Genomic DNA, 23776 nt, shown 5'->3' with positions numbered 1-23776 from the left:
GAGTTCCAAACAAGCTTGAACCACTACTGATCTGGATTAATGTTAAAAATTGTACCTCTTTGCTGTACAACTTTGTGGCACCTGCACTAAAAACAGTCTAGACGCAGCGCAACAAATGAAAGAGTACGCAGGTGTCTTGACATTAGTTTTTGAAACCTGAAGTTATTTTTAACTTGACACAGTGTCTAAAAATGTGCCTGTCCTGCATGAGACACTGAAGAAACAGCAAGATGCTCTTAAAGCACATGTTTACATAGAAAAACTATTGAAAAATAGAGTAGATGCACGCAATCCGGTTGTGTGTATGTGTGTGAGTAAGAGCACATGGGCGATACAAGTTCGGGAGGGCTGTATATTTTTTTCATAAATTACAAACCCGAATTCAAAATCGTACTGACCCGAACACGGTGGCTTCGTGAACCACACTGAGACCGCAGACAACAGCGTATTCGCGTGTTTACCAAGAACAACGTGTCACCCCTCAAGTTTTTGCAGAGCTTTCCTACTCGGGCCGGGGGTCCCTGACGTCCGGGGCCCCATGCAATTCAGTGGTGGTTAAAACTGCTACTGGGTGTCAGACTAACACCTCAGCTCCCTAGCTCTTTGCATCTGATCTCCAAATTTGAGGCCTCTTCTCGACTCATCTCTGTACTTTAACTTTTTCCATTTGCATAGACAAAGACAAGACTTTGTGTTGTTAGGTTTATTCCAGGACTTTTATTCCTTGGATATATCCTTAAGATATATCTACTTAACATTTATAATCAAACATTTATTTTCTTTATTATTGCATTTATTCTCAGAATTCATTATTTAATTTGTATTAATTTATGAATTTGTACAAATTAAAGTTTTTATTCCTTCTACAAATCATCTTATTTCCATCTGCTGGATCTCACTGCATACAATGTTATAGTTATTTAGCCTATTTATTTGTTTAATATCCATTCATTACCATGTTGAAGTGCTGCGTTAAGCATCCAAAAGTTTGTAAATTGTGTCTGATCAGGGTCAAGTGAACATAACGGGGCCTAATTGTTCATTATCTTTAACTAACGGCTAGTCTATTATGAAAACTGGTAGTATTTGCACATCCCTAATTTTCACTAGTAGTCTTAGATTAAAGAACTCGATTAAAAGATACAAAATGACCATCATTTACATTTCAATCAAATCTAAACACATTAAAAGAACAGTGTTGTTTGTAGGGACTCTCAACAGTATGCTGCATGTGTGATTTTCCTGTGGTGAATTGTAATGGGTGATATTGTTTGGTATGGAGAGTGGGTGGCGTAAATAAACTCAATTTCATCCCCTCGTGCGGCTGTGGCAGATGCCTGGGGCAGATGATGTAAATACGATGGCTGCTCAGCATGTTGAAGAGCTCAGCTAGGTGCCTGAAGAGAGAGAGACTCATAATTACCAGCACACATTATGACACTGACACTTCCCCTTCCCCACTGTCATCATTTACCGCTTTCCTCCTTATCACTGCATGTAGACATGCTTCATAAGCCTCATATACAATATTCTAGCAAAACATTTTTCCTGTTAAGGAGTTAAAAGGATAGTTAATCCCAAAATTTAAATTACGGCAATATTCACTCCATATTCCAAACTCGTATAAGACAATTAATAGTGGCCACATCTATCAAGTTCCAAAAAGAACAACAAAAAGCACAGTAAAAGTAGTCCAGACTGTATACCCCACACCCCATATGCTATATGCCAAGACTTCTGAAGACATATGATAGCTTTGTGTCAGGAACAGACCCTAAATTAAGTTGTTATTTACAGATAATCTCTCCTGTACAAAAGCTCATGTCAAGCCATCATGTTCGGATTCTACACACTCTAATTCAAAAGAACGGTTAATTCCATACCAAGTCGATACTAAAATTAAAGTGATGTAAGGACACCACTGTTTCTACAGTACCGGTAGTACCAGGCACCTACTCAATTCAGTCCTTACACACTCTCTTACTAACACACGACTACTTTCAAATGCCCACACGCTTATTTGAGTCCATGCTCTGTTACTCCTTTTACACTGAAATTGACAATTAATAAAATTTAAATCATGATAGTGATAGTGTGATTACTAAACTGCAAAAGGATGCATTTTAATTAAAGGAAGTTCACCCAAAAATTACACATTTCTCTCTTCATTTACTTTTTTCTTCTGCTGAACACAAATGAAGATTTTTAGGAGAATATGTAGCTCCATACAATGCAAGTGAATGGTGACCAAAACCTCGACACTCTAAAAAGCACATAGAGACAGCATAAAAGTAATCCACAATAGTGGTAAGTGGTTTAATCCATGTCTTCAGAAGCTATCTAATTGTTTTTGTGTGAGAACAGACAGAAATGTAATTCCTTTTTCATTATTAATTTTACCATTGCTGTATCTAAGTACAATTATGATTTCAAGCTCGATGACATTTCCAGCACATGTGCAGAGTGCTTGATGCTGCAATAGGAAGTGTAATTGAGCTTGAAATCATGATTGCCAAGGAGATTGCCGATGTCAAGATTTGTAGTGAAAACTGTGTCAACTTTTTTATCAGTTTTCACTCAAAACCGATTGGATCACTCCAGAAGACATGGATTAAAACTATGAAAGTATTATGGATTACTTGTATGCTGCCTTTATGTGATATTTGGAGTGTAACAAGGTAAAAGTGAAAGCAGGAGGTGAGAACCGGCTTAACAACATAAATAATAATTTAATGATTAACGTAAACAAAAAGACATATACAAACACATGCCGGGTGTGCAGCATCATGACCCGGCCCCTCCCTCCTCCCTCCTACACTCCTCCCTCCTTTCCTCCCTTTCCCTGCATGAAGTACACCCCCCACCCCACCGCTGGCAGGCTATACTCGTGTCTTCGGACAAGAGGAAGGAAAAAACAACAACAACAAATAAACGAGAGGGAAAAAAACGAGAGGGAAAGACCAACACGGAATGACAGTTGGAAAGAGAGAGAGGAGAGAGAAAAGAACTCGCTCGCCGGTTCTCTGATATGCCATAGCCGGGTCCTCGGCCACTCCTCCACCCCATAGCGGATGACAGCCACGCCCCCCCTCCAGGAAAATCAGAGGCAGTCCTTCAGCCCCTGGTGGACGTAACGGCCCCCGCGTTTTCAGTGGACGGAAGGGGTCTGCCCCGCCCCTGGCAGCGGTTCTCCCACTCTAAGCGGTCAGCCAGGAGCCCCTCCCCGCTCACAGTCAGCCGTCCTCTCGACCCCGCTGCATTTTAGTGGCTGGTAGGGGTCTCCTCCACATCTGGCAGTGGCCCTGACCGCTCCAGGCAGTCAGCTCTATCTCCTGTTGGATCGACACGGCTGCTCCTTTGGGGTTGATTGTAGTGGCGAGGATTCTACAACGGTGCATCCCTCCTGCTTCCCAGGTTTCGGCACCAGTGTAGTAAGGTAAAAGGGAAAGGAGGAGCCGAGAACTTGCTTAACAATGCAAATAATAATTTAATGATTAACTTAAACAAAAAGACAAACTCATTCCGGGCAGCTGCCAATAACTCTCTCTCTCTGGAACTGCTGCCTACGATGGCCTTTATCCCTCTCGAGGGCTTGATTAGCCTGACTAGGGGCAGGTGTGCAGCATTATGACCCACCTACATGGAGCTTCAAAGTTTTGGCCACCATTCACTTCTTTAGACCTACAGAGATAAGAAAACAGAAAAGCTTTCATGTAAAAAACAAAAAACAAAAAGCTTGATTCAAAATAAAAGCTAGATGCATGAAATTGTAATACATTATATAAAATCTATTACTACTGTATAGTATACATGTCTTTTTCAGTGCAAACTATATTATTTTTTTATGTATTTTTTTAAATCCTTTAAATCAACTGTATTGACTGAAAAAAATAATGCAAATTCATTGTTCATATACACTGTATGGGAACCAACTGGGAGACTGGGTTATCTACTATGTTTGAATAGTCAAAAGGACTACTTTTATGGTATGTGTATTTTATTTATTTATTTATTTAGTTGTGAGTCCTTTTTGAAGCTTTACCGATGTGGTCACTATGAAATGTCATTGTATGAAAAAGCGGTTTAAAGCTTCTTTGTGTGCTTGAGTTCCTTATGAGGCTGAATACTGTAAATAATTACATAATTTGTATTTTTGGGTGAATTACTATATTCTTTAAAATGTGAACTTGATAGGAATATATGAATGCTTTGCGCAACAGTGGCGGGGCCTATTTTTGATGCAGGATGGATGGTTTTAACTCAAAGCCATAAGCTATGAAAACCTTTAAATGTCAGTCGGCCAGAATGGATGACTCCAAAATCAGTGACATTTACTGTTAAAAAAGAATAGAAGAAAAACATCAAAAGAGGTCTTACGACATCTCCCCAGACAGAACTCTCTCAACGTAAGGCAATACAGTTTGAAAACATCCCGCTGTATTTCCTGCTTTAAACTATGGAGTTCCTCTCTTGAGGTTTCATATTTTGTGTTAGTGAAGAAAAATGCTTTAGTATCTATTGAATATCAACGTTTTTGGATTGAATAGCAAATAATGATGTATGAGGGGATATACATAGCTCGTGTGGAATGTAGTTAAATATATAACATATGTGGGTAAAAGGAACAGTTCATTAAAAAAAAAAAAAAAAGTGTCATTATTCTTTTACTCTCAAGTTGTTCCAAACCCATGGGACTTTTTGTCTTCCATGTAACACAATAGGATATGTTCAGTAGAATGTTATTTTCCTTTAATTAGATTTTTTTCTCTCCATATAAAGCAAGTAAATGGTGACTGAGGCTGTCATTCTGCCTAAAGGTGCGTACACACTGCCAGCGACTTTGTCGCTGCAGGTCACCAGTGGCTGGCGGTGAAGTCGCTAGTGGGTGTTCCCACTACTGGTTGCCTAGTAACGTTTATAAATGACATTCACGGATGTCATTTCATTGCTGCTGACAGCGAATCTCTTTTCTTGCCACTAAAAACAAAAATTCTGGAGGGAAAAGACTAAATATAAATGGAATCAGTACATAAAATGCTTTATATCAAAGATGAATGAGAAACAAGGCGTGCTGTTTGCCATAGAGGCTGTTTATCTGCGGCGAAAATGCAAATGCTGGTCTGTCTGGGTCCATAAAATCCCTGAGATCTCAGATACACCTTTCCACGCAGTATTTTTCTTAAAAATGTCCTTGTACGTGGGAAGAGACATATCACAGAGCGCTGGAAAATTTCTAACAGCAAGAATTAGCCTTTCATCCATCTTTCCGTTACTGCAGGAGCTGAGAGAGAGAGAAGGATCACGTGAGCTTTCCCGTCTTCTCTCCTATTGGCTGTCGCTTCCATTAGTCGCTCTTCATTTGAATAAAGTTGAACTTGTCTCAACTTTGTCGCATCGCTGGACACGACCATATCTAGTCGCCAACGGTTGCAACAGCTTGTGTCGCCGGAAGTCGCTGTGCTCGCATTGAAAATGAATGGTATGGAGTCGCTGTCACGCGCGATGTCGCTGGCAGTGTGTACGCACCTTAACACCTCCTTTTGTGTTCAACAAAAGAGAGGAAGTTATTTAGGTTTGGAACTATATGAGAGTGATTCAATAATGACATAATTTTTTGGGTGAACTGTCCCTTTAAGTGTTTGTCCATATAATTAAACACAGTCTTCATCATGTACTTGCAGGGCAGACAGCTTTTTTAGTTGTAATGAGAGCATTCTACTTTGTAGTGTAGATTGTTGTGTAGACAGGGTGTAAGAGAGCTGACAGGAGCGTGTTTATTGTAACATACGACTGCAGGTTAAACCTCTCGCTTCTGAAGTGTGCCTCGCTCGCATGCCAGATCCTGCCATGCAGAAGTAGTTGAAAGCAGTGGACAGGGACTTGAGCATCGGCCAGATTTGACAAAGCAATGGGTCATCATCCGCAAACAATCCCAGCAAGCCTTGCCATCTGTTAATGGGAGAGGATACTGCATATATTCCTACAGTGTGATATGACCCATACTTTGTGTTTGTTAGTGTGTACAACAGATTATAGGTTGTTCATTCTATCCACGTTAATTCCATCTTGGGGGGGTCTGTTCTATTTTAGTTTTCTATTTTAAATTAAGAAAAAGTAGATGGAATGTTGTGATACCTGTTGATTTATAGATGGCAATAAAAGGTTTAATTTTTGAGGGTTTTACAATATATGAAGGAGTTTTACCAGCCAACCCGTGCTTTGGATTATTGTTTGACGATATGGCTGGGTATCGATACAGATTTCCTGATTTGAATCAGCACACCATCCCCTAATCAGGCTAATCAAGCCTCAGAGTGGAATAAAGGCAGACTGGAAGCTGCAGTGCGACAGTGAGAGAGAGATTTACGGACAGCTGTCCGACACCTTTGTGTGTTTGTCTTTTTGTTTCAGTTTTATATGAAACCATTATTGTCAAGCCGGTTCTCGCCTCCTCCTATCCATTAATCCCTTTACACAGGTGCCGAAATCCAGGAAGGAGGAGGGATACGCCGTAGTAGAGTCCTAACCACTACCATCCACCCCAACGGTGCAGCTGGGGCCATCCGCCAGAGGACGGAGGAGGCTGGCTGCCTGGAAGCGGAGGAACGGCCGCCGACCGTGAGGGGAGGAGGGGCTCCCAACCAACCGCGTGGAGTTGTTACCGCTGCCAGGGGTGGGGGAGACCCCTACCGTCCACCAAATATGTGCCTTCGATCCGTTTGTGATTAAATTAAGATTGTGATTAATCAGAAAATTTTTATTTTTTTACACAGCCCTACTCGACTGATATGGGTTTTTAGTGGCTGATGCTGATTTTGATCTAGAAAGCATATTATGTTGATATATTTAAAATACAACTTAATTATAACAATTAAGATGTACACGGAATTGCTGAATTTAAATAAACATTACAGATTATTTACTCAAAATATTTTAATAAAGACAATTTGCACTAGTTACGCTATAAGGTTATCAGCAAATGGCAATAATCTAAAAATAGGTCAATATATGATCTATCTGCCTTTTTCATTTCTTTTAATAACTCACATCTTATCATAAACATTTAAGTCATACTGGTATATATTTTAGATCAGCTAGATTAAAGGAAGTGTTGATAAGAGAAAATAATTATTTGTCAAAACACGTTAGGCCATCCATTCATTATGTTATAGCTGAAATAAATTGTTGTGTTACAAATTACGCTTTTAGTAGTGTAATGTTTTAATGGTTATTGTTCCCCTTCTGTCGACTCACTCAACATTGTGTCGATTTGTGTCACTTCTAAGAGCCTCGCGAACCACAAGAGACACCTTGTGTCACTACAATCGACACAACGTCTCGTTCCTTCATTCGGGGAACAGAGGTTACAACAGTAACCATGATGTCATTTGCTTATTATTTAACTAATTCACATCCTGCTTAACAATATAATTTATCTTTTAAAAAAATGTCTAGTGCTACAACTACATTTCGAAAGGCTAGTGTCAACTTGATTTTGAACAAATCCAAAGAACCTGGTTGTAACTTCTGCTGACGTGCATATTTTATCATTATTTTCTCCATTTCCACCATTTGATACATTTCACAATATTATTTAAGGGCCTAAATATTGAATGTCAAGTGGGATAAATGTGTATTTTGGGGATTTTATAAAGGTTTCACGCTCCACGCAAATATGCTGCGAGGCATATTCTCAATTTCAGTCTGTGTCTTTACACATTCATCATCACAGTTGTGAAAAATAGCTGGTTATGTTCTGACAAGCTTGATGCTGTGAATTTCTGGGCTTCACACATGGACAAATCATTAGCAAGTGTGTTAAAATTCATTAAGCAGCAATATGTGACTTTAGTCAGAAAGATGTTCCAAATAAACATTGAATACACATTATATTTCATTTTAGCGTTTGATTTAGCCTTCAGATTTTTCTTTTCAATTAACAAATTCAAATAACAAAATGCAATTAACCATATAATCATGTTAGGATTAAGAAGTCAACCGATATATCAGTTTAACTATTAATTGGTGCCAATAATTGCTTTATGGAACAATCAGTTATAAGCAAAATCAACAGCAATATTTACAGATATTTGTTTCTTCTCCATATTATATGTGGCCAAAACCCTTCATCTGGTGAATATATAGGATACAAAAAGCCCCCCCTCTAGAACCGCCACTGGGCTTAAACATTTAATGCAGGTATGATTGCAACAAGGACATAACAAGTTTGTCCAAACCACAATGTCTACAGAAGCATCTGTAAAAAATGAGATATTTTATTTGTCATATATTTATGCTTGTACACCAGCAAAATAAAATGCATATCTATGATTCCTTTGCAATTTCAGTGAACAAATAGACAGCATTCCTTCAACAAATGCCACCTGTAGTCTGTGTCATGACGCAAACAGAACATAGCACATATTTGGGGAGAGATAAACATATATCTTTACTGAAAAACTTATATAAAAAACAGCATAGAACAAATGTATCACTTTTTAAAGAAAGAGATATCGGGAAAAAATCATGTCACTTAAACATTCGTGGGTGCTTTCGGCACTTTCTCATTTAGTCATGGTTTAAGGAATTTTTTTAGCGGTTCGTCTACAATTGTCACTTTCTGATCGGTTGAAGATATTTTGAGGTGATGGGTATAGGGAACTCTCCGCAGTGTTGCTTAAACACAGCACATTAAAAGTACATAGAGTAGAACAAATATTTGGGCACCAAGTTTTATATACATTAGATCTCATTTATTCTGTAAAGGCATCCATTTCTTTTAATGCGTCTTCAGCATTGTAACTTAATCATACTCAACCAAGCGGGGCAATGTCATATCCCCCTTTTCATTGTCTTTGCCTGTCCACATAGGCTACTGCAGGTATTTTGTGTCATTGTCAAGAGCAAACTTATGGTTGAGTGTATAAACTAGGACAAGGCCAGGGACAACCAGAACATGGGGAAAAACAGAAGGCCCAATGCTTGATTGGTGGATCCATGACCCTTTATACATGACTGGTCTGATTTGGGCTTTTTGGAACACTTTTTTTTCTTTCTAGAGGGTGCTGTAGAAGGTTCCAGATCATCCAGAAGCTCTGGGTTGATTTTGTCCAGGGATTGGTCAAGATTGTTGGACAAGGTTCCCAAAGGACCATCGTTGAGACTTTGCTTATTACGAGTGTCATTTTTTACTCGCTCAACCTCGCGGTACTTAGTCTTGGAAATGTTCTCCTTCTCTTTCAGGGGGTTGTTGGTGATCTGACGACTGTTGTAGGACGAGGGATCGGGGAGTGACTTACTGGAGATGATGGAAGATTTGTCATTATCTGAAAGACAGCACCTGGGAATGCTTTCTACCTGAGGGTCATCCAGTGAGAGGAACTTTCCAGAATGTGTCTTGGTGTTAAAGATGCTTGTTTGAACTTGCGATGGAGCGTCTACGCATCCCTCTAAGTCATCACTTTTAAGTCGTTTCAGGTCCTTCCCATTCAGAGTAGTTGGAAGGTGGCATTCCAACTCCGAGCTGGACCCTTTAAAATGTTTGAACCAGTCCCACAATGGCCTGGCTCGACAGTCACAAATCCATTGGTTTCCGTTGAGCCTTAGGTACTGGAGGGACACCAGAGGGTTCATGGCCTCACCAGTCAACATAGTGAGGTTGTTGTAAAAGAGAAACAATGTGGTCAGCTTGCCAAGGTCACTGAAAGCGTGCTGTTGCACGTGTATGATGCGGTTCTGATGTAGAAGCAGACGGTCAAGGTTGATCAGGCCTCGCAACATGTGGTCTGTCACCACCTTAATTTTGTTGTTGTGTAAGAATAGGTAGGTGAGGTTAGCCAGGTCCAGGAAAGTGTCACCATGCAGGGCTAGAAGGTTATTATCCTGCAGGTAGAGATACTGAAGCGAGAACAGTCCTCTGAAAACTCCAACTGGGAGTTCAGACAGCCCACACCTGTGCAGGTGAAGGGTATGCAGCTTGGTCAGGCCTCGAAATGCAGTGGGACTTATGATTCGAAGGTTGCTGTTGTCGCCAATGTCTAATTCTTCCAGTCTTTCCAACCCATAGAAGGCTCCCGCCTCAATATGGCTGATATTATTGGAGTACATCCACAGGACAGTAAGATTATGCACGGAACTAAAGCTGGTTGATCTAACGACTGTTAGTTTGTTGCTCTGTAGGAATATTCGCTGGCAATGGACAGGAATCTCAGTGGGAATGGAGAACAGACCCTGCTGTTGACAGGCCACCGTTGGCTTCGGTTCACTGTAGCACACACACTTCGCTGGGCAGCCGTTCATCACTGGCACCAGGTTAAGCCATAAAACCAGGCAGAGGAGGCGACCTCCTATTGAGAAAAAGAACAAAAAGGCAAGAAGTCAAGAGTTTGACTGCAGCTGCTAAATTTTGCTGGAGACAAATTTCATGTTCACCATTGAGACACAAAATATCTGAATCAAATGTGCTCAGTAACTGTAGGTATGCAGGAATGCATTGAGACCATTTGATTTTGGTCATGTACAGTGACCCCAAGACATATTTAGGGACATAGGCCACACTTTAAAATCTATATATTTCATTTCAGTAGACATTACAAAATACCAAACCAAGTGGCATCTGCAAATAAATTCCATTCATTTTTTCTATAACCAATTGGTTTCAAGGTGATTTGTTTGTGGATTTACAATGTCAGTTTCCCTTTAGTTCAAACAAGAGTCCTAGCAGAGTAACTTTGAACTATGTACATGTTACACTAACGTCTGACAACCAGAAGTGTCCAAATGCATATTGTCTTATACCTAACAAACTTCTTGTTAAATGTTTTCCTTAATTTTTACACATTTATCCATAAAAAGGTTTTAAACACTGCATGCCAAAAAGTTGCATCAGTTTATCTACTTAATTATTACTTAACTTGCATTACACATAGCCAACAAATCTTTGCATTATATTAATTTTGTATAAATAAAGTCTGGTTTTATTTTCTCTCCACAAACTAAAATCTTATGGAGTTTTTGTTTGTTTCCACATTGCGTTTAGATTGCTCACTGGGGGCTTAAAGACAAAAACATTAAGGTGTTATTTTCAGAATACAGTTTTTCAATAAAGCTGTTCACAGAGAACTTTATGCTGTTTAATACAGTAAATTAGAGTCATTATAGTAGGATTTTTTTTAAAGTGACTTTGAAAAGACTTGTAGTATGAAAAGTGCAATAAAAATAAAAATGACTTAATCAAAAAAAAGGAAAATGTAAATCTAATACAAGGCATTTAAATCAGTTGAGTAAAAAAAACATGTGCCAGCCACCAAATGTGCTCTTCTATACATTAAATGACAAAAAAATGGCTGCCTGCCCATGAGAAATTTATCTGTCTGTGCTTGTGCCTGCTTGTGTGAATGCTATAGGCAAAAGAATTGTGCCGCAGGAGCCAATCCCATCCATCAGCCAACGCAAACCAAAAACTCAGAAGACTGATAAATGAAACATAGGAGGGAGCCATCCACAGAATTAGCTAGTGCTAATAGCAACGATGGAGCTAATTCCAGCATAACATTTAGTCTGTCCAGGGGAAGATAAGTTTGGTGTGGGTGTTTGATGCATGCATGGATGGAGGGGAGGGGGACACAGAAAGGACTTATGGATGTTAGATTCAAGTCTCCTGAGTGCAGCAAGTGTGAACATGCTTGAAGTGTTTTTGGAGTGTTACAGAAAGATAAGATGGCATTCTCATGTCTGATCTGAAGCCCAGAGGTCTATCTGTGGTGTGTGTGTGTGTGTGTGTGTGTGTGTGTGTGTGTGTGTGTGTGTGTGTATGTCACTGATGTCTGTGTGTATGTTTATTGATGGAAGGCTTACAGATAAGGTATGGTGTGTTTATTCAGTAATTTTTTGTAGTCAGACATTATTTAGGAGACCAGGTGATAAACTGCATCCATCTGTAATGACTTCATCAAACATCACTGAAAGCTTGATCAGGGAAAATGTTTACAACTTTGCCTCTGGTTTACATTACCTGTAAAACCATGTAGATAACAAAATAAATATATATATATATAGGTAAAGTTTGTTTAGACAAACTTTGGTGTTTATGAAATGAATTATATGTCATTGGGATTTGAACTTTAATTTTAGGACTTGAGATTGAACATGTTTACTTGAACTTGAAATTTGTTTTGTACTTATGCCATTGGGACTTGAACTTCAATTGTAAGACTTGAATTTGAACATGTTTACTTGAACTTGAATTACATCTCACCTGAAATTCAAATGTACGTAGCACAAATTCAGATCTTTCAATTCAGATTATAATTTTTTTAAATACACTGATTCAGGTTTTATATTCAGAACGAGTAAATTTGACGAAGACATCTGGGGTACTCAGGAAAAACAACCGAGCCTTTATTTAATCAAACTCCTTCTTGACCAATCACAGCGTAGCTCACAGTTTACATTTAGAAAAGGAAGGGTCCGCTGTGAAATATTGCCAGTGTGGGATCATGGCTGAATGAGAGCCAGCACCTCCCTCTAGCGTGAGTTACATTTTCTTCCCTGATGCAAAATCCAGAATTAATTAGTATGATTGGTAAACAGGCTGTTTGAAGCATGAAATAAATGTTTATCAGATAAATGTTTGCCACAGGTCCGAAAAGGCTGTTAGCCAACGACCTTCTGAGTAATGTTATAGATTGTCAGCTCTACTTTTATTACATTTTTCAAATTTAGATGGTAAGTTGGAAGTGCCTTGATTGTAGGTGTCCAGATCGTAGCAACTGTGAAACTAACGTTAACTTAGGTCAGTCAGCATAAACACAGACTATGTGTTTTCTCACCAAACCATTTGGTGCACAATTTTGATGACACCCATAACTCTTGTGGCATAAAGTATACTAAATCTGTGCTATACTAGTAAAAGTGAGTTAGGTAGCTAGAATGTTGGCACATATCTATTATTTCCACATATCTAGACCTTACTTCTTCTTATTTGGCAATCTAGTGATAACTTAAATGGTTGCTGGTTGGCTTGCGAAAAACAGCAGCAAAGATGAATGTATCCCCTGGGTGTTATGCAGAGCATTAATGAAAAAATGTAAAATAAACATCAGCAAAGATTAGCTTACTGCTTTGTACTGTAGTTACAACATGGTTGGCAAATGCTGATATGATAAAGAAAAGTAAGCACATCAGAAATCAGATGACTGATAAACATTTATTTCATGCATCAAACAGCCTGTTTATCAATCACACTAATTACTTCTAGAGTTTGCATCGGGGCAGAACAAGTAACTTATTATAGAGACATGTGGTGGTTCTCATTCAGCCATAGTCCCACATTGGCACTATTTCACAGCAGACCCTTCCTTTTCTAAATATGAACTGTGAGCTACACTGTGTCTGGTCAAGAAGGAGCTCTTCCTGAGCACCCCGGATGTCTTTATCAAATTTACCCGAATCTGAATATAAAACCTGAATCAGTGTATTAAAATGGTTTATCTGAATTTAATAATCTGAATTTGTGCCACGTACATTTGAATTTCAGGTTTGATGTCTGGACAGTTCTGGATTGGTGGTGGCGTAGTGGGCTAAAGCACATAACTGTTAGTCAGGAGGTCACTGGTTCGATCCCCACAGCCACCACCATTGTGTCCTTAAGCAAGGCACTTAACTCCAGGTTGCTCCGGGGGATTGTCCCTGTAATAAGTGCACTGTAAGTCGCTTTGGATAAAAGTGTCTGACAAATGCATAAATGAAAATGTGATACATGTATCAAAATGTAAACATGTTGAAATTCAAGTTCAAAGCCCAATGGAAAATAATTTATTCCATAGATATTGGCTTGATAAAGTATTGTCTGAAAGCTTTAGTTAGCTAGATAACCAGACAAACTGTCAGATAGGTTTGACATGATAGATAGAGAGAGAGAGAGAGAGAGAGAGAAACATAAAGCAGATTAAAGAACTTGTGCGGGTTTGTTTACATTTGAATTTTTGACATTTGGCCTGTTTGAATATTTTGTCACTGTAAGTCTGTGGGATTTATCAGATATTTGGTTAGTTAAGTCAACATAATACACCATATTCTGGGACCATTACAATTTATGGTGAAACAAAGTAAAAGGATAAGTAACCTATACTTTTTGCTTACAAAACAGATAATTATGTTAACTTGACAAAATCCCCAAAACAAGGCAAAAATCTGAAGAAAAAAAAAATCCCATAGACTTACATTTTCAAAATGTTTAAACATGCCAAGACTATTAAAAAATTAAATAAATGAAATGTAAACAAACCCACACAAGGCCTTTAAAATGCTTTAATTCTCTCTCACTTTATTCGTAATTGTCCATCCATCCATCCATCTATCTATCTACAGAATAAAAATGAGTAAAATGTTGTCAGAGTAATGAAAGTGTAACTTTATTGGTCATTCTTTATGAATGTAATTCAATTACCAGCTATAAATATATCTAACCTCAGTATGTCTCAAATGTAAACTGTTTATTTAACAATAACTTTTACATAATCAAACCCATGTGAGTATGTTCACGTGCATCATGCAGAAGATCCACACTGCAAACATGCAATATCTTGCAGATCCTTCCACCCAGTTCCCTAAATTCCTCCCCATCCCTCAATCTTGCAGCCTGTTAAATGGAGCTTGCTTGAGGCTTGACAGCATCCCTGTGTTACACTTTCCCTTAAATATCCTTTCTCTCCCTCTCTCTAGACTGTCATCTTCCACCACTAAGCTGTCAGACCTCCTCTCACTCTTTCTGCTTCACAGCGTTTCTCTCTCACCCTCTCTGCCGATAAAAATATTCTATTGCCGCGCTTTGAAATGTTTGGCTTCACAAATCCACCAGACCACCTTTTTATCTTCTAGTCATTAGCAGGCTATCCCCACCCACACAATACACATTGGAGATCAGTTTTCAAAGTGCACTTTTTTCATCCATAGCCGACTGCACTTACCTTGTGCTTCCTCTGCGTCTTTCATCTATTTAGTGCTGAGTAAAGCTGCTCAAAATGTCATACACTATCCTACAATTATTTCAGTGCATTGTCTCGTTGCCTGGACAGTCACATAGCCATGTCCTTTATTGCTGGTCGCCCTTCTCTGTAAAGGCCATTTGTCAGAGGCATCGACTACATACAAGCTCTGCATGTTTTTCGACAAATTTTTTATCTGTATGCTAAGAAAACCTCTGCTTTCTCTGACTGTAGTTAGGAGCCTCGCATAGTCTTTTTGTTATTTCTGTTTTTCTACTTTTCTGTAGAGGGGATGCCCATCCTTGATGATAAGATCAGGTTTGCTGGTCACAAGCATATAGTGTATTTTGGATGATGGTCCCCAGCATGAGATGCTAGTTTGCTAGTGTCTCTACCCAGCTTTGTAATAGCTTACCAGCTAGACTTCCTTGACAATGCAGGTCAACCAACATCAAAGCTTTTAAATGGCTATGCTCAGTGGAGGATCCTGGCGTCGGCAATATAGGCTGTTGCTTTGGGTGGCAGTGTTCTCTGGTGCAGCTTTTAGCTAGATTTAATTCTCCTCTTCCGATGGCCATGCTTGCTGTCTGTGCTGCACGCGTGGAGACAGTGTTCGTGGAAGGGTCATGTTCTCACGGCAAGAACATGACCATGGCAAAGTTGCGGTCACGGCTTTCCTTTGTGAGACAGGCGACCCAGGGACATGGAGACAACCTGTAGGCCTGGAGATGGTAAGAAGACCACTCCATCCCACGGTGGAGGGCAGGGAGGAGAATCTTTTGTTGCCTTTTCCTTTAATTTAATTTAAACTGGGACTGTCCTGAGTTAATACTTGAGTTTATTGGGATGTCTGGTCACTCTATCCTGTCATATCACCAAAACAACAGCTACATAAAAGGTTATTGCATTGCATTACTCCAAATGCATCCCACAATTGTGCCTCGTCTTATAGCTGCATTGTCGAATTGTTTACCAACCTATTAGTTTTGCATTACCTCTGGTATTTGTCTAAACTCAAGAGAATCCCACGTAATAGCGGCGTCGTTGAAGCCAACCGCTTAATCATATTGCGGAGAAGCCAAACAGAGTTCTCAAGTGACAAGCTTATTTAGAGGCCCTATTCATGCTGAGGACCACCTTCTTTCATTACTGACAAGCAGAATGGTTAGTTCAGCTTTGCATAAAAAGCACTGATTGCCGCTTGCTCTCACCACTTCTGTGGAAAGCTCTCATCCCGACATAAAAGACTCCACAGAAGAACAAAAATCCATTGATAATCAAAGAGGGAAAATCAAGGATACTTCTCCATGGTCTAATTGAATTAATTTTATGGAAAACAAAAGCATACAGAAACAGAGCACGGACTTGAGATAATTGTGCGTAGATAGAGAGAGAGAACAAGATAGACTGAGTGACTCTGAACACATTTGCATATGTCACTGGCATATGGAGTGGATGTAATAACAATTATTTATATTTTTTATTTCATCCTCACTAATGTGAAAGAAAGCAGCCATTGTTTTAAGACCACCTAGGTGTGTTGGAAATAAAGGGGATGGTACACCCAAGTTTGTTTTATATATATATATATATATATTATATATATATACAGTATATATGATTAGTGGTGAATGGTAAGGCAAGCATCAATGACTAAGTTTAGGTATGAAATGTTGCATGGTGCAAGCTGATAAGTCCTTTAATTGTGTTTTCTGTTGCTGTAGGAGCTTGCTCATATGTGGTGCATAACAGGGATAGTTCAACCAAAAATGTTTATTCTCTCATAATGTATTGTCCCTTATGCAACCCAGATGTCTATGACTTTCTTCTGCCAAACACAAACCAAGATTTTTAGAAAAATATACAATGTTATGAATGGTCCATACAATGCAAATGAATGGTGGCCAGATCTTTGGAGGTCCAAAAAGCATAAAAAGCAGCACAAATACTATGGACAAGTTTAATGATACTTTTATGGTCCTTTTTGGAGCTTTGCAGATTAAATCACTATTCACGTTTCTAGCATGGAAAACAGAAGCTCATCAGTTCAGCCTACAATCACCTGGGGGTAGGTTAATTAGTAAATTATGACAATATTTTTAGGTGAATTGTTGCTTTGGCACATAGACGTGTTTATCATACATTCTGTGGACTTGCAGAAATGACTGAGGGCACCAGATAAAGAGAGAGGGCAAAGGAGAGACAAAGGGACAGACATGCAGAGTTGTTGGGCGAGGGTAAATAGAAAATAGAAAAGATGAAAGGTGTTGGGACAGAAACATAAGCACCTGGGTGTCTGATTTGATGCCCAAGGAGAACAGATGTCAGGTTTCTTCAGGAATATTGAGTATGGGATTTGGAATGCAGATGATAATGACACTAGAGCAAAGTGAAGCAGATCAGAACTTATTTATGTTTGCTGTTTGTACCACATGCTTTCAGTTTGCCAGATGGTTCATAAATAACAGAGAATCAAGCAGGTTGCAGGAAAAACAAATAAAGGCATGCGCAAACATGCTTAAGTTTTCTATTGTAAGATTGCTGCTGTTATGCTGGGTGTGGAAGCATGACAGGACAGACAGAGGTGCGGATCCAAATGCGGTATTTATTATGGCAACTAAAAATCACATAAAAACACAGGAACACAAGAAAACATCCACAATGGGAAAACAGAGACTGAACCTTTGAAAGGACATGGGAACATCTACAAAGGGCACAGGAACCTCGAACGGGTGAGTAATCACGGGAAACACGGGCAGGAAACAAGGAGCTAAAACATACAACGATCGACAAGGAGTGGAAAACACACAGGGTTTATATACACAGACACAGGAGGATCACAAACGACAAACAGGTGCAAACAATGACACAGTGATGGCAGTGAGAAGATCGGGGAATTGTGGGAAGTGTAGTTTTTCACAAGGACAGTGAGACTCAGGGCGGACAACAGGGAAAACGTGACAAGGAACGGGATCGGTGACGGGTGAAACGGAAAACACGGAGCGGACAACAAGAAAACGTGAAATAAACGTGATAGTGAAACAAAGAACAGAGGGCAGACAACACAGGAACGTAACAGCTGCATTTAAGGTCAACATGAAATCAAAATGTATTTAGTTTTTATTTTGCACTTTCTGAAGCTGATCCTGTCTTATTTTGCACAATTCATTGGTTCTCAAATAAACAAAATGTTTGTCATCATAATGTTTCATCAAAATATACACTTGCTGACCTGTTGGTAGATGCCATGGGTGTTTTTCTTTTCAACTTTGGCCACTTTTGTGTTCCAGGAGTTGATTTTTATTCCCCCCCCCAAAAAAAACTAATTCTCACATTTTCACCCCAATTTGGAATGCCCAATTCCCAATGCGCTCTAAGTCCTGGTGGTGGCGTAGCGACTCGCCTCAAGCCGGATGGTGGAGGACGTATCTCAGTTGCCTCCATGTCTGTGACTGTCAATTCGTGCATCTTATCACGTGGCTTGTTGAGCGTTACCGCAGAGACATAGCGCAGAAGCTTCACGCTATTCTCCGCGGCATCCGTGCACAACTCACCACATGCCCCACGAGAGCGAGAACCACATTGTAGCAACTACGAGGAGGTAACCCCATGTGACTCTACCCACCCTAGCAAACGGACCAATTGGTTGCATAGGAGTCCTGGCTGGAGTCACTCAGCATGCCCTGGGGTGGTAGTCAGCGTCTTTACTCGCTGAGCTACCCAGGCCCCCCTCAAAAAAACAAATTTCTACTTTTTTTTCTTTTTGTTATAATATGGTCACATTAAAATGGACTTGGACACTTTTTATCAGGCCTTTAATATTTATTTTAGGTAAAATATTAATTAGGATACATGCAATGTTAGATATGAAATTAGCCTTTGCAAGATAAATTAGTCTGTCATTTTATTTCAGAAACGTTAAAAATTTCTGCACCGCAATTTCCACCACAAACTTCGAGAATACAGAATTCGAGATGTGGTGGAAATGAAACTGTGGTGGGATTTTTTTTTACTTTCAGAACGAATGACAATAATGACCTAAATCTCCTGTGGTGCATGTACATACAATGTTTGAAATTGTTTGTAGACAATTGAAAAAAAATTTGAGAGTGTGAAATTTTTTTTAATGAGACTTTATTTTCTAGAGGTCCACAGTGCTAAAAGTGCCCAATATTGAAGAAACACCGTGTTTTATTATTTAGGACTATTCAAAACTAGATGTGTATTCTGACCATTTATTTATTTATTAATTTTGCGAACAAGATCACAAAACAAACAAACAAAAATAAACAAACAGTTTCAGCAATGGCCATATTTTTGGAGGCTATTGACAGTCTGAAATAGATTTGTTTTTCCCTGCCTGTTGCAAGGATTTCTAATACTGAGTGATCAGTCACATAACATTTGTGGCTCAGGTAATTGGCTTAAAAAATTGTTTCCAGAACTGAATGCCCCTGGTGCAAAGATTGCATCATCCAGGTCTCGTTCTTTCAAGGGTGTCTGCATCATCCAAGCTCTCTCCAGGCATATTAGACCTCCTCTTGGTCACAAGTCTATGAAATATTTTGGACGTAAAATGATTTGTGAATGGCATAACATGGTGCCTTAAAATCATTTTGGACTGTCAGTAGGGCTGCGCAATTTTGGAAAATAAATCAAGATTTCAATTACAGCTGTCATGATTATGGAATTGAGAAAAGTACTAATTACAGCATTCCATTTAGGTGTACTCCCATTGTACCAAAATGTTCCATTTACAACATATTTTTTGTGCCATTGTGTGCATGAATGCAAAGGCAAATCTGATGAGTTTAAATTAATCTAAAGGCATATTAGCAATACTTACAATCTAAATTATACTGTTTAGAGTTTATTCAATACGTTTTTAAGTCAATTAAAATATCAAAGCAATAGTACTACATTAATATGACATGCAAACTCCCCACACAAAATACATATTTTAATTAAAATTCTATTAAACGAAATAAATAAATAAAGATTTGCCTGTCACTGAGTCGCTGAGACAGGCAAAATCTGAATCGAGATCATTAGTCCTGATTCTGCTGGACCATTCTACAGTCTTTGACAAAGTCAACCATCCGATCCAACTCTCCACCCTCTCTATTCTGGGCATCACAGGAATTGTGCTTGACTGGTTTAATTTCTATCTCTCAGGTAGGTCCTTCAAGGTAGCCTGGAGAGGTGAGGTATCCAAGCCACATCAGTTACCTACTGGGGTACCTCAGGGATCAGTGCTTGGGCCACTTCTCTTCTCTATACATCACTGGGACCCATCATTCAGTCACATGGTTTCTCTTACCAATGCTACACTGATGACAAGCAACTCTACTTGTCTTTCCAGCCCAATGACACCACAGTGACTGCTTGAATCGCTGCCTGCCTGGCAGACATCTCGGCTTGGATGAAGGAACACCACTTAAAACTTAACCCAGCCAAGACCGAACTCCTTGTCTTCCAGCCAACCCTGCTGTTGAACACAACATCACCGTGCAGCTAGGTATAACTACAGTATTGCATTCTAAAACAGTCAGAAATCTAGGGGTAACCATCGATAACAAGCTAAATTTCACAGACCACATCTCAAAGACCGCAAGATCATGTAAATTTACACTCTACAATATCAGGAAGATAAGACCTTTCCTCTATGAACATGCCACACAACTGCTTGTTCAGTCACTTGTCATAACTAGACTGGACTACTGTAACGCTCTCATTGCAGGCTTCCCTGCATGTGCAAAAGACCTCAGGAAATGATCAAGAATGCAGCAGCACGTCTGGTCTTTAATGAACCAAAGAGAGCACATGTTACACCACTCTTTGTCTCTCCACTGGCAGTCGGTTGATGCATGTATTAAATTCAAGGCTCTGATGCTGGCATATAAAACGGTCTCTGGGTCTGCTCCAGCATACCTAAAATCATTTCTGCAGAGCTACACACCCACCAGAAGCCTGCGTTCGGATAAGGAACATCGCCTTGTTGTACCAACACAAAGAGGCACCAAAACGCTTTCCTGGACTTTCAGTTTCATCATACCACGTTGGTGGAATGACCTCCACAAATTCATCCGTGAAGCTGACTCTCTGTCTTCCAAAAATGACTTAAAACACATATTTTCCATGAGCACTTAACCAGTCACTAAAAAAATAAATAAATCTTGTTGCAATCTGTTTTGAATACTATTATGATGCTAGTGAATCTTTGTAGTATGGCACTATTTGTATCACTGTTTCCTTAAGATGATTCACGTATGTTTCCTCTTTTGTAAGTCGCTTTGGATAAAAGCACCTGCCAAATGAATAAATGTAAATGTCAATAATCGCAATCACAAAATCAAAGGAAACAATATTAAATTATTTTTTTTTATAATCGTGCAGCACTTTTTTCAGTGTAGACACTAGTTAATCAGTTGTAAACCTTTCAAAGTAACTTAAATTAATATCAGGGAACAATACAAGTAAAGTTCAGTCAACAGTATTTGTTCATTATCATAATATTATCTTCAGTCCCACAAAAAAAATATTTAGACTCATAAAAAGACCTCACAAATAAAAATAAATAAATAATAAAAACAATTCAATAATAGTAAGGCACTTACAATGGAAGCGAATGGGGCCAATATATAAACATTAAAATGCACACTATTTTAAAAATATAGCCTCAAGGCATAAACGCTATAAACATTAAGTGTGATAAAATCAGGGATTTACCAGCATTGCGGCATTTATCATAGGATTTATTACAGGGTTTACTGGTGTTATGCCACCATGACAACAATGTTGTAATAGTCTATTGAATATAACTTTACATGGATATGTTTAGTAAGCAATTTAATAACTATTAGCATATATAATGTTGATGTCTTATGGCTATACATTTGGAACAGTGTGTATTTTAGCCCTAATGGACTGGACCCATTCGCCTCCATTGTGAGTTCCTCAATGTAACTGTAAAAAGGCATGAGACTAAATTATCTTCGACAATATGCCACAAATGCTGTAGTTTGAGCTTAACTTGTACTGAACCTGGAACGTTCCTTTAATAATTAGGCTGTAGGAGTTGTCTCTTTAGATTGGTTCCGGAACTCTTCGCTCAATTGGATTGCTGTATTAAAAGAATGAATATTTCCAGTATTTCTAATCTCCAAAACTTCCACTGCTTTTTTAACTTTCTTCAGAGTTTCCATCCTCCTACTTCTGTACTCCTCTTCTCTTTCTAGCAATAATCATTTACAAACCCATTTCTCAAAAGCCCACATTCTCCACATGGATTATAAGCCAAAATAAACAAAACCACACATATAATGTGTTATATTCATAACTGTTCCTGAAGCCCCATCCAAAGTTTGCAAAGTCATAAACAAGTAGTTTTAACACTCCATGCTTACACAGCATTTAAAAATTTGGTTGCGAGGCATCTGAGGTTTGGATTTTAGGATTCAATAAAGCTTCCAGCAAGCTACATTAATACACAAACTAAAACCACACCCGGATGGCTTGTCGTACCTTTTAGGTAGCTCAAATGTAGCATATTTATTCCACTACAAAGACACTTTTTAGTTTCAGAAATAAAAAAACCCTGTGGACAGATCTTTCAAAATAAAAACACTTCTTTGCGCTTCCATTCCCATAAAATCTAAATTCAGCAGTATGCCAAATGTGACGCTTTCATCATAACTTAAACAATGTATTTTCTGCGAGTGGAAACACAAGTTGAAAATTCCCCCAACCTCACCAAGACTGACAGTGTCATCTTTTAGGTGCCAAACTTAATGAGACTGTTGGATAAAAATGCTAATTCAGTTTTGGGTGGCAAAGTGAATGGAAATGCAGTTGAAACAGCTGCAAGATGAAATAGTTGCACGTTAGGAGCAAATTGGCTCAGTGCACAAAGTGCTGTCACTCATTCAGGCTTTTCTCACCCTATGTATAAATAAACATGTACATGTTCATGCCAGAATTGTTTCCAAACCTTTCATTACAGTGTGCATATCTTTCAAAGCAAGAATCATCTACACTCTTAGAAAGAATCATCTTTTCCCAAAAGCATTTAATCTTAATTACAAATCACAGAGGATGGGCTGCCATCTGAAGAGGGTCATCAACTGGTCATTATCATGAGCACACAAATAATACTGCCATCCAAACAAACTTTTCTAGCTTAAATCGAAGTACGGGATGGAGAAATTATGATTAATTGTTTGCTCGTTGGTCTAATTTGAATAAATTGTGTGTACATTTTATTCTTTAGTGCATTGTAATGGAATTGATAACAATTCTGTACCAGTGGTGCCTCCAGGATTTTTTTTATGAGGTGACCAGAGAGGAACAGTAAAACATTTATGGTGGCACAGCAAAAAATGTGTGTGTGTCTGTGTGTGATTAGGCCTAATTAAACCAGTTTAAATATGACAGCTGTTTTCAATTAATGTTGTAAGAGGCCCAATTGCTATATTTTCTTCCCAGTAAAGTCCAAAGTTATAACTTATATTCAACTTAACTTAGCAGTTAATATGATTTTAATTCAACAATTGTTTTCTCAATAATTTATTTGTGTTATAGGCCTACGTTTCACAAGCAGTTTTACTGAGAATAAAAAAAGTGTCTAACAAAACCCCAGTGAGCCAGCCAAAGGTGAACAGTCTGTGACAAGTCCCAGCAAACACAGAATATTCCCACAAGTTGGCATATGTTTTCCGTTTTGTTAATCTTTCGGAACCAATTCTCTTTAGGTTATATTTTTAAAACCATAAACTTACATTTCCAGAACA

The 23776-nt window shown here is 38.8% G+C and overlaps 1 protein-coding gene across 1 annotated transcript in view; it reads right to left on the bottom strand.

Moving 5' to 3' along the window:
• Positions 1-8302: 8302 nt before the first annotated feature.
• Positions 8303-23776, bottom strand: part of rtn4r (reticulon 4 receptor) — a 106511-nt gene continuing 91037 nt past the window's right edge. Inside the window, exon 2 of the mRNA XM_052104993.1 lies at positions 8303-10346. Coding sequence (XP_051960953.1) covers positions 8929-10346 — 1418 coding nt within the window. The 3' untranslated portion in view covers positions 8303-8928. The remainder of the gene's footprint in view (positions 10347-23776) is intronic.

Source organism: Xyrauchen texanus, chromosome 3 (assembly GCF_025860055.1).
Source record: "Xyrauchen texanus isolate HMW12.3.18 chromosome 3, RBS_HiC_50CHRs, whole genome shotgun sequence".
Taxonomy (NCBI): Eukaryota; Metazoa; Chordata; class Actinopteri; order Cypriniformes; family Catostomidae; genus Xyrauchen; species Xyrauchen texanus.
This window is presented reverse-complemented; position numbering and strand designations above follow the sequence as displayed.